Raw genomic sequence first — 14799 nt, 5'->3', positions numbered from 1 at the left:
CACTTAATATTGATGGTGTTGATTTCTTTGGAAATAGTTTTGCTTCTCCCTTTAAATAGGACTAAGCCCCATGGCTGCATACGTTTTTCTAAGACAGCATAGTGTTGTCCGATAGGATGAATATGTATTATTCATGCTTAGAAGGATGAAACAGTATAACATTGAGATAGAGCCTTTGGATCCAGACAGAGCTGAGTTTGAATCCCAGTTCTGCCACATGTAACTTCATGTTGCCTCAGTTTACTCATCTGTAAAATGGAGCTGATAATATCTACTCCATAGGGTTGTTACAGTGATTAAATGAAAGAATATATGGGTGAAGTACTACCTGGCCCACGGTACATGCTCAGTAAGTGGTCACCATTGCTAAAATGTAGTTCTTGTGTCTTGCTCACTGACATTCTCACCCGTGAGAAAACAAATTAAGGTGTCTATCAACTTCCCAAGCTAACTTGGGAGAAAACGAGAATTGAAAGAGGATTTCACTTTTGACTATATCCTTCCTTATTTTGTATCTCCTCTACAAGTCTTATCTCCCTACTAGATGAAGTCCCTAGGACAGAAATTGAATCTTCTTTCCTGTATCCCATAGGACTGACACAGGGCTGGACAGCTGGTAGACATTCAGGAAGGGTATGTTGACACGACCTTGATTAGCAATGCCTTATGTCTATGTGAGAACAGGATTATGTCCCACCACATAGGAATCTGAAAGCTTCCTGGCTACTGTTATTTTCCAGTCAAACCATGGGGAACTTTTACCATCTTCAAGTCATTTTGCTTTCCAATTAGTTTCTGGGCCCATCTTTAGCCATTTTATTATTTATGCATTTGTAACACTGCAGCTGGCACTGAGATAACTTTGTAGTCTCTATTTTTAAATTAAAATCTTAGTTTTCTGATATTACTTAGATTCGCTAGAGGTCCTTTATACTTAACCTTTCCATCTGTATATTTAAATATATTTAATGATTTTTTTCAGTGGCTTTGTAGTAAGTAAGCATGTCTCACTAAGGTATCTTAGCTACACTCTATACATTTTATTTCAGGCTGTATTGATATGCTAGCGTTTGGTTACCATTTTGGGGAAAACTTGAAATCCTTCAAGTGTATAAGAACATGAAGTACAGATTAAGGAACTGATATGACTTTATATATGTGTAATTGATCGAATGTATCATAATTAGCTTTTAAGTCTTCTTTGAGTAACAGGCATATGGATGGTCCAGGGAGCACTTATGGCCAATAATATTACTCTTCAGTTTGAATGGAGTTTTAACATTGTTTTTATCCCCACAAGAATGCTCCTGATTTGTAAGGTATAATAATATGTGAGATGGTATAGTGGCTCTGTTTGATCCGTGAGGAAATCGAGGCCCGGAGTAGTTGGGTGACTTTCCCAAGGATGTAAATATTTAGTGGCAGAGCTGGAGTAAGAACCCAGATCTTCTGTTTCTGATGATTTTTTTTCAAATCTTGGTGAGAATTGTAGTTCAGAAATACAGTCCCGGCCATCAGCTGTTTTCTGCCATCCAGCACAGTTGATCATTCCACATTCCGGTCAAAATCCTTTCCATTGACCACAAGGACACTGTGTTTCGCTTTCAGTTTGAACGTCACGACCCTGTGGATGGGAGAATTACTGAGAGACAGTTTGGTGGAATGTTGCTGGCCTACAGCGGGGTGCAGTCCAAGAAGCTGACTGCCATGCAGAAGCAGCTCAAGAAGCACTTCAAAGACGGAAAGGTGGGTGTCTTTGCCTAGAGGAAGAAGATGAACCAAACCAGGAGACCATACAGTGTCATGAGCCAAAGACAGGCAGTTGGATAGTTAAATCTACTTTAGAGGACTGAGGTAGATTTGGGATCCATGAACACACTATTAGAGTTAAAACGAGGAGGATGGCTGAGATTAGCCAAGGAGGACATAATACAGAACAGAACTGTGGGCCAAAGATGAAATCCATTGGAACACTAATGTTTAAACAACTCAGGAAGGAAATCTTGAGGAAATGTTTAGAGAAATACCTAGAGAAAGGAGTGGAATCAAAGCCAAGGAAGTAGAGGAATCAGGAACTGAGGGTTCTGCAATGTTACCTGTGACAGAGAAGGCCCAGTGAAATAAGATGATAAACATCCATTGATTCTGATAAAATGGTAATATTGGTGACCTTTAGAAAAGTTGTTTTATTAGAGTGGTCGGTTAGAGGGCATATAGAATGGGAAGTAAGAAAGTAGGGTAAGAAAAGAGAGGGTGACAAGGAGGTAGAGGGGAGAGGAGGCTCTAGAAAGACAGAAATAGCCTATGTTAAAAACTCAGGCAGTGTATTAGTGTGTTCAGGCTGCTATAACAGAATACCACAGACTGGGTGGCTTAAACAACAGAAATTTATTTTCTCACAGTTCTGGAAGGTAGAAGTCCATTATAAAGGCGCTGGTAAATTGAGTTTCTAATGAGAGCTCTGTTTCTTGGCCTGTAGCCAGCTGTCTCCTTGCCGTGTCCTCACATGGCCTTTCCTTGGTTTTTGAACAGGGGTTGGGGAGGAGCGTGAGCTACCTCTCTGATGTGTCTTCTCATAAGGACACTAATCGTATTGGATCGGGGCTCCACCCCTAGGACCTCATTTAACCTTAATTATTTCCTTTGACACCCCATCTTCTAATACAGCCACATTGGGGGTTTAGGGCTTCAATGTGTAAGTTTTGGGGAGACATAAGCATTCACTCCATAATAGGCACGAAAGACAAATTCACTATGTGTGAGGAACTGAAGAGGACTGTTGTGGTTGGAGCTTCCTAGCAAGGAGGAGAATGGCCTGAGATGAGGTCAGAGAGGGAGGTGGGGGCCAGAACATTCTGAGCCTTGTAGGCATGGAATGAGTTGGGGTTTTATTCACAGTGAAATGGGAAGCTATTAAGGGATCATGAGCAATAATGAGATAGTTGTATGTATGTTCAAAGAGATGAATGACTCTAGCAGCTTTATGAAAAATAGTTGGGAAAAGGGCAAGCGTAGAAGCAAAAAGACTACTACTAAGATTATTAGAGAATTCAGGAAGAGATGAGCAGCCGTGAGATGGGAGGCCATGGGTTTGCGCGGCACTAGTCAGCACTACTCTCGGTACCTTTCAACACTGGCTGCATCTGGTGCAGGAGGAGGCAGATGGGAGCACGGAATGAGCATCTGGGGTTTTGCCAGGGAGTGGGATGGACTAACTGAAGCAGAAGTTAGTTAAGAGGCCACCCTCTTAAAGATCACACACGTGCGCGCGCACACACACACACACACACAGAGCAATGCCAGAAAACCCATATCTTCTCATTCTCAGCCCAATATCCTTTCCACCAGACAATGATTACCATTTGGCCATGACCAGGAAACTGACCTGGCACTAAAACGTTCCATGAGAGATTGCCAAGATAGCGTGATATGGTAGGTATGGAGCTAGAAGACTTGAGTTCAGGACCTACCTCAGAGGTTTCCATGGGCGTTAGACAAATTATTTAACCTTATTGGCCTCGTGATTTGAGAAGCTCATCCTAGATGTGTGTTATAACAGTGGTCTAACATTAAAGACTCGATAACTGAAAATAAGAAATAGGATTGCTAGTACTTGTCTCAGTTTTCTTAGTTATAAGGCTCTGTGCAGAAAATTTGGCAGGAGTACCATTGCCCCAAGTGGGTAGAAAGCAATTCTTATCACCCAGACATTTTCCTCTGTGTCTTGCATGTTGCAAAGCTGATAGGACCTCTGAACCAGGCTGTGGACTGCAAGTGAGGGCAGGCTGGGCTCTGAGAGACAGTGTCAGCTTCTCTGAATTCAGGCCAGCCTGTCCCTACAGCAGGTGTTCCCTTGGCTGTGGGGGAAAGGTTGTCATTAACGCAAAGTGACAGAGAACAATACTTCTACCCTACCCAATACCAGCTCAGATCTGTTGAAAATTATAATTTCAGAAAATTGATTGCAAATGTTTAGTCAGATTTTTTAACCCTGATGTAGGGAACATAATGTTTGCATTAGGAAACACTCCTTCCTTTTGACCAGACTTATGTTTACAGTTTGGTCCAGACATTGACTTGACCTTAAAATAATTATCTCATGGGAGGCTAATCCATGTTTCATTATGAATTTATATTTCAAAGCAATAAATTGGGTGTTGGCGACATCTCCCTTGAAGGAAGACAGTATTTTAGCATTGGCAGGAGTTAATTTAGGACCTGAAGCCCTTTCAAAAGAGCTCTGAAGTGAAAGGACAGATTTTGTCAGATGATGTAAATCTTGAATGCTAAATGACTTCTGGCCCAGAACTTCTAGCCTGCTTTAGCAAGGAGATTGAGATTGATTGTTCTCTTGTGTTGATTAAATAGTTCGTGAACACAGTAATTAACTAAAATGAGAGTTAATGAAGGACCTTTGCTCCTAAAGTTACCAGTCCATCTCTCTAGGACCATTTCCCATTAAAGGGGAATCACCATCATTTCTAATTGCTTCTTTATTCCGCTTTGAATTTGTTAACATGAAATACAAGTTTTCGTGTGGCTCATGTTAACATTTTCTGTCTGGGGTTCTGTACAAAATATCAAACCAATGTTTCCCACATATAAAACTGAAAGCAACAAAGAAACAAACCAAAAAGCATAGACACAGACAACAATTTAGTGGTTACCAGAGGGTAAGCAGGGTGGTGGTAGAAGAGGGTAAAGGGGGTCAAATATATGGTGATAGAAGGAGAACTGACTGGGCGGTGAACACACTTCAAAATATAGATGATGTATTACAAACTTGTACATTTGAAACCTATGTAATTTTACTAATCAATGTCACCCCAATACATTTAATAAAAATTGAAAACTATATACATATATCAAACCTGACCTAAAAGATTGAAGGTGCTAGAGGTATATTAAATAAATATTTGCATACTACTTAATGTCCATTTTTCTGTGGCTTCATGGCCATTTTTCTTTTTCTGTTTCTAAAGCCTTGTTAGATCTCATTTTGAGAATATAGAGAAAGAGAAAATAATGACCCACCCAGAGTTTGGACTAAAATCCAGATGCTTCCTATTCCAGATCTTGTCCTTTCCATGGCAAAGTTCTGTTTCCATTTTTAACCATACTCTTCCTCTAAAGCAGTGCTTCCCAACCCCTGTCACCCATTAGGATCTCGTGGGGAATTTTTAAGAAATGTGGGGGCCTGCTTCAAACCAAGTAAATCAGAAGCTCAGTGGGTGAGTCCAGGCATCAGCGTTTATTAGAAGGCTCCCCAGGTGACTGTGACATGCAGTTAGGCCTGTGAGCCACTCACTGCTCTGGAGGGGCCCTGCCCCCAGTGTCTCTAGCTGTTTTATCCCTGAGTAATAGCTTGAAGAATGGGGGAACCTGCCATCCCTGGAAAAATTACTCTATTCATGCCCTGAGTAACCGCCATGTTTCTTATTTAACAAAGACAGAGTTTTCTTTCTTTCTTTTCTTTTTTTGTAATGGGGGAACATTTGACTTTATTTTAAAGATTAGTCCCTATCCTCTACCAGATTCTCCCCATTCCCCTCAATATTCTTTTTCCTGTGAATTCTTCTAGGCCAAATCTAACTCAGCTCTAGAATTTCCTTTTCATCCTCCAAATTGTCATCTTCTCCTCATTAAAAAGAAAAACAGCATTTTTTGAGACTTCATAAATGTAATTCACAGTGGTGCTTCTCTATGCTTAAGAGTGCAGAAGCTGTAAACTTGAATACTTTAGCAAATTCACTTAAGGATGAATTGAAAATTATAGTTCAGTTCAATGACAGAGATTGCTACTTGCAAGACACTAAGCCAGATGCTGTGAGAAAGATAAGAGATAAACAAAAACCATCACCTATCCTCAAGAAATATATAATCTAGTAAGAAAAAATATGTATGCAAAGAACTACATAATTAAATATTCAGTATTTATTGAGCACCTACTTTGTGCCGAGCACGCTTCTAAATATTGGGAACACAGTAAGGAGAAAAACCAAGTCTCTGCTCTCATGGAACTTAACATTCCTCATGAAGGGAGACAGATAATAAACGATTATAATACAAAGCAACTCACTCCACTTGGAGCCTCCAGAGAGCAGTGTCTCAGTCACCTTTGTCATCCTCAGTGTAGCCAGTGTCTCATCGACAAATGTTTGTCAAATGCATGGAGAAGTGTATTACATACTTAAATGAATATTTGAGATCTGTTGGGGACACCAATGAGAAAGATCAGAATCAACTGAAGAGACTAAGAGTTCTTGGAGGAGGTGTAATTTGAACTTGGCCTTAAAGGCAGAGTAGGGTTTTGACAAGCAGACGTTATAAAGGTAGCTTTCGCTACGGGTTTGCTCTTACAGCCCTATCCACAGTGGCCTTCTCTGTATATCGTTGCTTATTAATACTGAGCCTAGCCATAAAGCAGGGTTAGGACTTATAAACAGTTATAATAAAACTATTAAGTTATCAACTTTGCATGTTACCTGTGGATAATGTTCACGTGGGCTCTCCTAGTCCCTTACTCTCGCAGCTATTTGAGAGTTGAACCACACTGTGGTCATTGTGGAGTAGCAGATTCTAGAAACACTGCTAACGTAGCCCTTGAAAGCTCAGGTGATTGGGTTGATTCCTCGCAAATGAATGTGCGACAACCAATTAAAAGACAAGGCAAGGGAATCACCCATTAAAATGTGTTTGCACCCACCCATGGACTGTTAGCACTGGAATCTGGCTTTACAGCTGACTCCAAAGGAAGCCAAATTTTCTTTACCCCTCTTCTCATCTACTACAACTACCTTTTATTTCTTTAACAGCTTTATTGACTTATAATTTATATACCATAAATCATCTCTTAGGTTGGTACAAAAGTAATTGCAGTTTAAAAGGTTAAAAATAATGGCAAAAGCCGCAATTATCTTTGGACCATAATATCTCTATAGGTTTGCCTTTTCTGAATATTTCATATAAATGCATTCATATCATAATATAGTCTTTTTTTAAAATAAATTTTATTGGGGAACAGTGTGTTTCTCCAGGGCCCATCAGCTCCAAGTGGTTGGCCTTCAATCTAGTTGTGGAGGATGCAACTCAGCTCCAGGTCCAGTTGCTATTTTCAATCTTTAGTTGCAGGGGGCGCAGCCCACCATGCCTTGCAGGAACTGAACCAGCAACCTTGTTGTTGAAAGCTCGCGCTCTAACCAACTGAGCCATCCTGCCGCCCTGTTTAACTTTTTTTTTTAAGAAACTGTTTTCCAAAGTGGTTGTACCATGTTACATTTCCACATCAATATATGAGAGTTCTAGTTTTTCCACATCCTCACCAAAAGTTGTTATTGTCTTTTTTGTTACAGTCATCCTAATAAGTGTGTGGTGGTGTCCTCATTGTGTTTTAATTTGCATTTCCCTAATGATTGGTGATTCTGAGCATCATTTTATGTACTTATTGGCCATTCACATATCTTTTCTGGTAATATGTGTATTCAAATAGTTTTTTAATTAGATTATTGTTACTGTTATTATTTGAGTTGTTAAGAGTTCTTTACTTAATTCTGATGCAAATGCTTTATCAGATACATGATTTTTAAATACATTCTCCCAGTCTGTAATTTGTCAGTTTTCTCAGTATTTTGAAGCACAAAAGTTTTTAATTTTGATGAAGTCTGATTTACCAGTTTTTTTCTTTTATTGATTGTGTTTTTGCTGTCATATCGAAGAACTCTTTGCTCACTCAAGGTCATAAAGATTTTTTTATGTTTTCTTCTAAACATTTTATCAATTGCTTTTAGTTTTGAAGGACAATTCTATTTAACAAATTCCTAATGTTAAATTCATTTTAGCAACATAAAGAACTGTTTCTACTATCCACAAAGTACTTGTAATCATTTCTTTTTTAGTCACCTAAAGCCCAGTTTTGTATAAGTCCATCCTTCCAAAGGTAGGTAGATAACCAGGTTGTTGAAGAGTTGGTTACAGAATAGAATAACTCCTTCCACTTCCCCACAGTATGTCAAGAAAATCCTTTTGATACCAAGCCTAAAAGAAAGATATTTCCTTTTGACTATTATGTCTGCAGGTCAAGTCTCCTGCCAGTAGATTGTGCATAAGCTATAGCATTCTAGTCTAAACAACTCAACTTGCAAAAAGCAGATCCTTTCATTTCCCATCCACAAACCTCATGTTATAATCTTATGCTAGCTTTATTCTAATAACCCTCTGGATTTTTTACTAAGATAGTTACCAAGAAATAAGAATTTTTGTGACTGGCACCATCTTTTCTTTAAGGAGGCCTATCTAAATTTTAAGCTCTATAGAATCAAGGCCAGTGCAGTTTTATTTCCTTCACTATTCCTGGCACAGTGCTGACTGGTTAGTAAGTGCTCAATAAATATTGTTTTATTATATCTATATAATAAAAGGCAAAATCTTACATACTTCAATTTAATAATGACATAATGTGATTTGTATGCCACTGTTTTTCTAAATTATGATATCAAATGAATAGCCACTCAATTCAGATTGTTCTCTTTGTCCTCGAATAATTTTTGTCATGAGCACTCTGGTCTTGAGCTATGTTGTTTGATATTTCATGGTAAATTAACTAACATGCATTAGAAGTTGTTTGTCAGAGTAGGAACCATTTCCTCTACCATGCCTTTTCTGTTTTCAGAATTTTATGTTAACTTTTTAGCCTTTAAAAACCCTTTCAGCAACTCAGATGCCTACCTTCCCCCTGCCCATGGAAATCCACGCCTTACTAAAAAGTAAAAAAGGTTTAGCATGCCTTTTTTTTTAATTGTGGTAAAATATACATAACAAAGTTTACCATTTTAAGTGTATAATTATACACATATACAGTGGCATTACTTATTCACACTGCGACAACATGGATGGACCTAGAGGATATTGTGCTGAGTGAAATAAGTCAGAAATAAGTAGACAAATACCATATGATCTCACTTTTATGTGGAATCTAAAGAACAAAATAAACGAACAAAACAAACAGATTCATAGATACCGAGAACAAACTGATGGTTACCAGAGGGGAGAGGGTTGGGAGGCTGGGTGAAAAGGTGAAGGGATTAAGAAGTACAAATTGGTAGTTAGAAAATAGTCATGGGGATGTGAAATACAGCTTTGAGTATATAGTCAGTAATGTTGTGCAGTGTCAGGTGGGTACTAGACTAACCGGGGGAATCACTGCATAAATTATATAAATGTCAGACCACTATATTGAATATCAACTGTAACTGAAAAATAAGTAGGAGGTGTGATCAAAAAGTACGGTGAATGCTGCTGCCATGTGCCATCCAATGGAAAAGCAGGGATCTTCAATACAGGAAGTCGCACGCAAACCTTAGTAACAGTATGTGACAAGTTTCAACTTGTTCAGTGCAGTCAGTAGGGTGTGAGCTACAGTTGAGAGAAGATATGTTTTAAAGTGTGCAGTAAATCATCCTCCATCATGACAATGCTCTCTGTCACATATTGCTTCTGGTATATGGCAATTTCTGTCAAATAAAAACATTACGGTGTGTCCTCATACACTTATTCACTGGATCTGGCACTGTGGAACTTCTGGCTCTTCCCCAAAGTCAAAATGATTCAGAACATCGAGGCAGATGTGACAGCGCAACGAAAGACTCTCACAAAAGAGGACTTCCAGAACTGCTTCAGAAAGTGACAAGAATGATGGGATAAGTGTGTTCGAAACAAGGGGGAGTATTTTGAGGAGGATTAATGGCAATGTGTCTTTTACTATAATAAATTTTTTAAACATTCACCATATTTTTTGATCACACCTTTTTAAATGTTTTTAAAAAGTACGTTCACATTGTTGTACAACCATCACCACCATCCATCTCTAGAACTTTTTTTATCTTCTCAGACTGAAACTCCATACCCATTCAACAATAATTCCCCATTTCTCCCTCCCCCAAACCCCTGGCAGCCATCATTCTACTTTCTGTCTCTATTAGTTTAACTACTCTAGGTACCTCACATATGTGGGATCATACAGTATTTGTCCTTTTATAACTGGCTTATTTCACTTGACATAATGTCTTCAAGGTTCATCCATGTTATATAGTATGTGTCAAAATGTCCTTCCTTTTAAAGGCTGAAAAAATATTTCATTATATGTATATACCACGTTTTGTTTAGCCATTCATCCATTGATGGACACTTAGGTTGTTTCCACTTCAGCGTGTATTTTGATGGAGGGAAAGAAAAGATGGTATTAGTGTATCTATCTATAAGCAGGTGAAATTATGTTGGTGGAAAGGTAATTGCAGTTTAAAAGGTTAAAAATAATTGCAAAAACCGCAATTACTTTTGCACCAGCCTAATAGAACCTGTACTTCTGGTCCAGTGGGTTTCTCCTCTTTGAGGTTGATTCTATCCTAGTGCTTACATTACATAGCATACTATGACTTTCATACAAGGAATGAGCCCTATCTCTGGATGCTCTAAGTCGAGGCCAAGGGAATGACCTCAAGTTAGGGAATAAAGGGGTGGCTGGTTAGCTCAGTTGGTTAGAGCGAGGTGCTCATAACACCAATGTTGCCGGCTCGATCCCCACGTGGACCAGTGAGTTGCGCCCTCCACAACTAGATTGAAACAACTACTTGACTTGGAACTGATGGGTCCCGGAAAAACACACTTAAAATAAATAAAAGTTTAAAAAAAAAAAAAAAGAAATAGGGGAAAAAATATTTAATGTAGGCCTTCCATTTTACTGCCAAATATTATGGAACTTGGCATAGTAGATAGTCCATAAATGTTTGAATGAAAGTTTAAATACAGATGCACCTCTGTTCATAATTGCCAAAATCTAGAAAGAGTCCAGATAGACTGGATAAATAATTGTGGTATGTTCACACAGTGGAATACTTAGAGCAATAAAAATAAATGAACTACAGATACACACAAAAATGTGGACAAATCTTAAAGAGAGAAGCCATATGTAATACAGTCATGTGCCACTTAACGACAGGGATACATTCTGAGAAATGTGTAGTTAGGCAATTCATCATTGTGCCAACATCAGAGTGTACTTACACAAACTTAGAGCCTACTACACAGCTAGGCCATATGATACAGCCTATTGCTCCTAACTGCAAACCTGTACCGCATCAGGTACTGAATATTCTAGGCAACTACAATACAATGGTATTTGTGTATCAAAACATAGAAACACATACGTAAGTGTATATGCTATACTTTTATAGGACTGGCAACTAGGTCTGTTTACACCAGCATCACCACAAACACATGAGTAATGCATTGCCCTATGATGTTACCGTGGCTACCATGTCACTAGGCGATAGGAATTTTCCAGCTCAGTTGTAATTTTATGGGGCCATTGTCGTATATGCAGTCAGTCATTGACTGAAACGTCATTATGCGGACATGACTATAGAATGCATACTTCATGACTCCATTTATCAAGTTCAAAAACAGATACAATTAAACTCTTGTTTCTGTTTAAAGATGCATAAATAGATAGTACCATGTTTCCCCGAAAATAAGACGTAGCCGGACAATCAGTTCTAATGTGTCTTTTGAAGCAAAAATTATATAAAACCGGGTATTATATTATATTATATTATATCATATCATATTATATTATATATTATATAAGACCCGGTCTTATAAGACTTATATAATATATAATATAATATAATACCGGGTATATTATATAAAATAATATATTAATTTTTGCTCCAAAAGACGCATTAGAGCTGATTGTCCACCTAGGTCTTATTTTTGGGGAAACACAGCACTACTATTTTTAAAAAGAGAGAGAGAACAAGGAAATGAATCTCCTAAAAATCAGAACAGTGATTACCACTGGGAGAAGAGGACTATGACTGAGAAAGGCCATGCTGGGGGGAGGGAGGGAGGGAGGCTCTGGGATGCCGATAATAGTCTGTTTCTTCACCGAAATGGAGATTTTATGGGTGTTCATTCTACAACAGTTAAGTTGTACATTTATGTTTTCTGCATCTTTCTATACGGTAGTCATGTTCCACAATAAAAAGTTTAAGTTCTTTGATTCTTGGGGGGGACTATAAAAGATCGTGTGACATAATTATACATACAGTATTTTAACTCTCAGTTTGGTTGGTAAAATGAGACAGATACCATTGACAACCTTGGAGAGTACCAGGAAGTACTGTAGATTGCCTGTATTGAGGTTTCCTCGTTATTGAGTTCTCCATGTGGATTCCTGGGCTCTGTAGTTTGGTGAGATGGAAATCGGAAGAGCAGCCAGTCAGCATCTGCAATCCATTAAGGACCTGAGTTTTCATTAAAAGGCATTAACCTCAGTGTCTCTTCAGTGTTATTTACTTCTTAGAAATTGTATTCATTTCCATCAGAGCATGATGTGTGAGAAGTGGGAAATAGGCACACAGGACAAATCTTCCTCCCTGTAAGAGAACTCCTCCCTGTAGCCCCTATTTATGTAACTACTCTCTCTTGAGCCATCATAGAAAGTAGAATTCGAGATCAGCAAACCTCTGACCAGCTTTTGAAAAGAACTCCTTTATTCACAGAATTTCATCAGGTTAAAGTTAAGTGGCAAATTGCTTCCTTCTTGACTTTTAAATTAAGATAATGAACAGCTTCCCAAGTGCTTGGGTTCTGCTCAATTCTGAGACCATTCTGATGTATAGGTATCACTGGCTTTGGTGGTTCTTTAATTAGCTTAAGCCTCAAAAAGCGTAGCCGGCCTGTGAGTAGGTTACTTAAATGGGAGTCCTGATTCTGGTCTTACCTGTTGAGCTATAACAGATCAAATGGCTGCAGCTCACTTAGGAAGTGTCGTACTCGGTAATAGATACTGTGACTAAGTGGAGGGCACAGTTAGACATATTTTCATTAAAAATAATCAGCCACCACTGGAAACAGCTTCATGTCAGATTTTACATGTAAGAGGAAAGCAGTTAGCCAGTTTGACTTTTTCAGGGTAAAATTCTAGAGTTTTGTTCCCCTGTTGTGTACAAATTTGACATTCCTTGACTAATTTATTCAGTTTCTGTTCTAAGCATAGCATAAATTTCTGATTGATAGGCCTAGTTTTCTGCATTTTATGCAGCTTTTTGTTACAAGTTCCTGCTTTACCTTGTTGTCTCTTCTTTCAGGGTCTGACATTTCAGGAAGTGGAGAACTTCTTTACTTTCCTAAAGAATATTAATGATGTGGACACTGCACTGAGCTTTTACCATATGGCCGGGGCATCTCTTGATAAAGGTAATGAAACCCAAAAGTTTTTTCTTAATGGTATAAACATTGAATGTATAATCTACTAGGTGACTACCCGTCCTTAACTGTAGTATATGAATTTTTCTTGACATTGTGTTTTTGATTTGTTTTGGTTTTTGTTAACATTGTATGAGCCTTGCGTTTCACCTTGAGAGGCCAAGCTCAGCAAATACATTTCCTTGTGCTAAAGGCTGTAGTCAAGGCAGATGGTTAGCCTTGGAAATAGACATCTGAGCTGAGGCAGAGTACATGAAACTTTGGGTCTTCCCTCATTGGAGCCAGAGTCGTTACATACGAGTCTATAATGTAAAACTCTAAAATCACTATGTATTTTAATTTATTCTTTGGTAAGAAGGAATGGCTTGGATTATTTCTTGTATTCAAGTGTGATTTTTTTTTTTTTAAGGTAAAATCATGACTCAGAGAATAGCACCCACTATTGGCTTACTTCATACAAATTCTGTTCAAATTTGTATAGGTAATGTGAGAGAAACCAGAGGAATTGAAAACACAATTTTTCCCAACATTTTATTATGAAAAATTTCCAACATTTAGAACAGTTGGAATACTCATTCAAAGAATGTCCATATATCTGGCTCAATTAACATTTGGCAGTATTTCCCTGACAGTATATCTATGTATGTATTCATCCCTCTAGCACTCTTTCTTATTTTTTGTTGCATTCAAAGTAAGTCACAGACTTAAGTGCACTTACCTCCTAAATACTTCACCATGAATAGTAACTGAAGTTCAGTATTGTTTCAAGTACCTGGTGCCCCTTCACAGTCAATTTCTGCCCCCACTCACCAAGAGGCAACCTTAATTGTGTGTATTTTTCTGCCATAATTTAATGTTGTTTGTTCTAGAACTTCATAAAAATGGAATTATACAGTGTACACCCTTTTTAACATTTCAGCATGTTTTTGAGATCAAAACATGTTGCATGTATAAGAGTTTCTTCCTTTTTTATGACTAGCAATCCATTGTATGGCTACTCCACAATTTGTTTAACCATTCTTCTGTTGGATACATTGGCTGTTTCCAGTTATTAGCTATCTTGAACAAAGCTATGAACATTCTTATATTGGCCTTTATGAGGACATTTATTTTCATTTATCTTGGATTAAATACCTAGGAGTGAATTGCTAGGTCCAGTGGAAGGTGAGTACTTTTTTTATAAAAAATTGTCAGACCCTTTTTCACAGTGTATCTTTTTATACTCTCACCAATAATGTATAATAGTTCAAGTTGTTCCACATTCTTGTCAATAATTGGTGGTATCAGTCTTATTTAATTTTAGTGATTCTGGAGTATATATAAAGATGTCTCGTTGTGTTTTTAATTTGTATTTCCCTGACGACTTCTGCTGTTGAGCAGCTTTTTGTGTTCTTGTCATTCATATATCTTCTTTGGTGAAGTGTCAGTTCAAATATTTTGCCTATTTTTATTAGATTGTTTGTCTTAATACTGAATTGTGGAAGATCTCGAGATATTCTAGATACAAGTTCTATATCAGATATATATTTTATGTAT

The 14799-nt window shown here is 37.9% G+C and overlaps 1 protein-coding gene across 2 annotated transcripts in view; it reads left to right on the top strand.

The window, feature by feature from the left end:
* The window catches only part of MICU1 (mitochondrial calcium uptake 1), a 180341-nt gene that overhangs the window by 140528 nt on the left and 25014 nt on the right, over positions 1-14799 (top strand). For both annotated transcript variants that reach the window (XM_019745859.2, XM_074339573.1), the window contains exons 9-10: positions 1609-1746; positions 13146-13254. In XM_019745859.2, coding sequence (XP_019601418.1) covers positions 1609-1746; positions 13146-13254 — 247 coding nt within the window. The remainder of the gene's footprint in view (positions 1-1608; positions 1747-13145; positions 13255-14799) is intronic.

This window comes from Rhinolophus sinicus, linkage group LG07 (assembly GCF_036562045.2).
Source record: "Rhinolophus sinicus isolate RSC01 linkage group LG07, ASM3656204v1, whole genome shotgun sequence".
Classification (NCBI taxonomy): Eukaryota; Metazoa; Chordata; class Mammalia; order Chiroptera; family Rhinolophidae; genus Rhinolophus; species Rhinolophus sinicus.
This window is presented reverse-complemented; position numbering and strand designations above follow the sequence as displayed.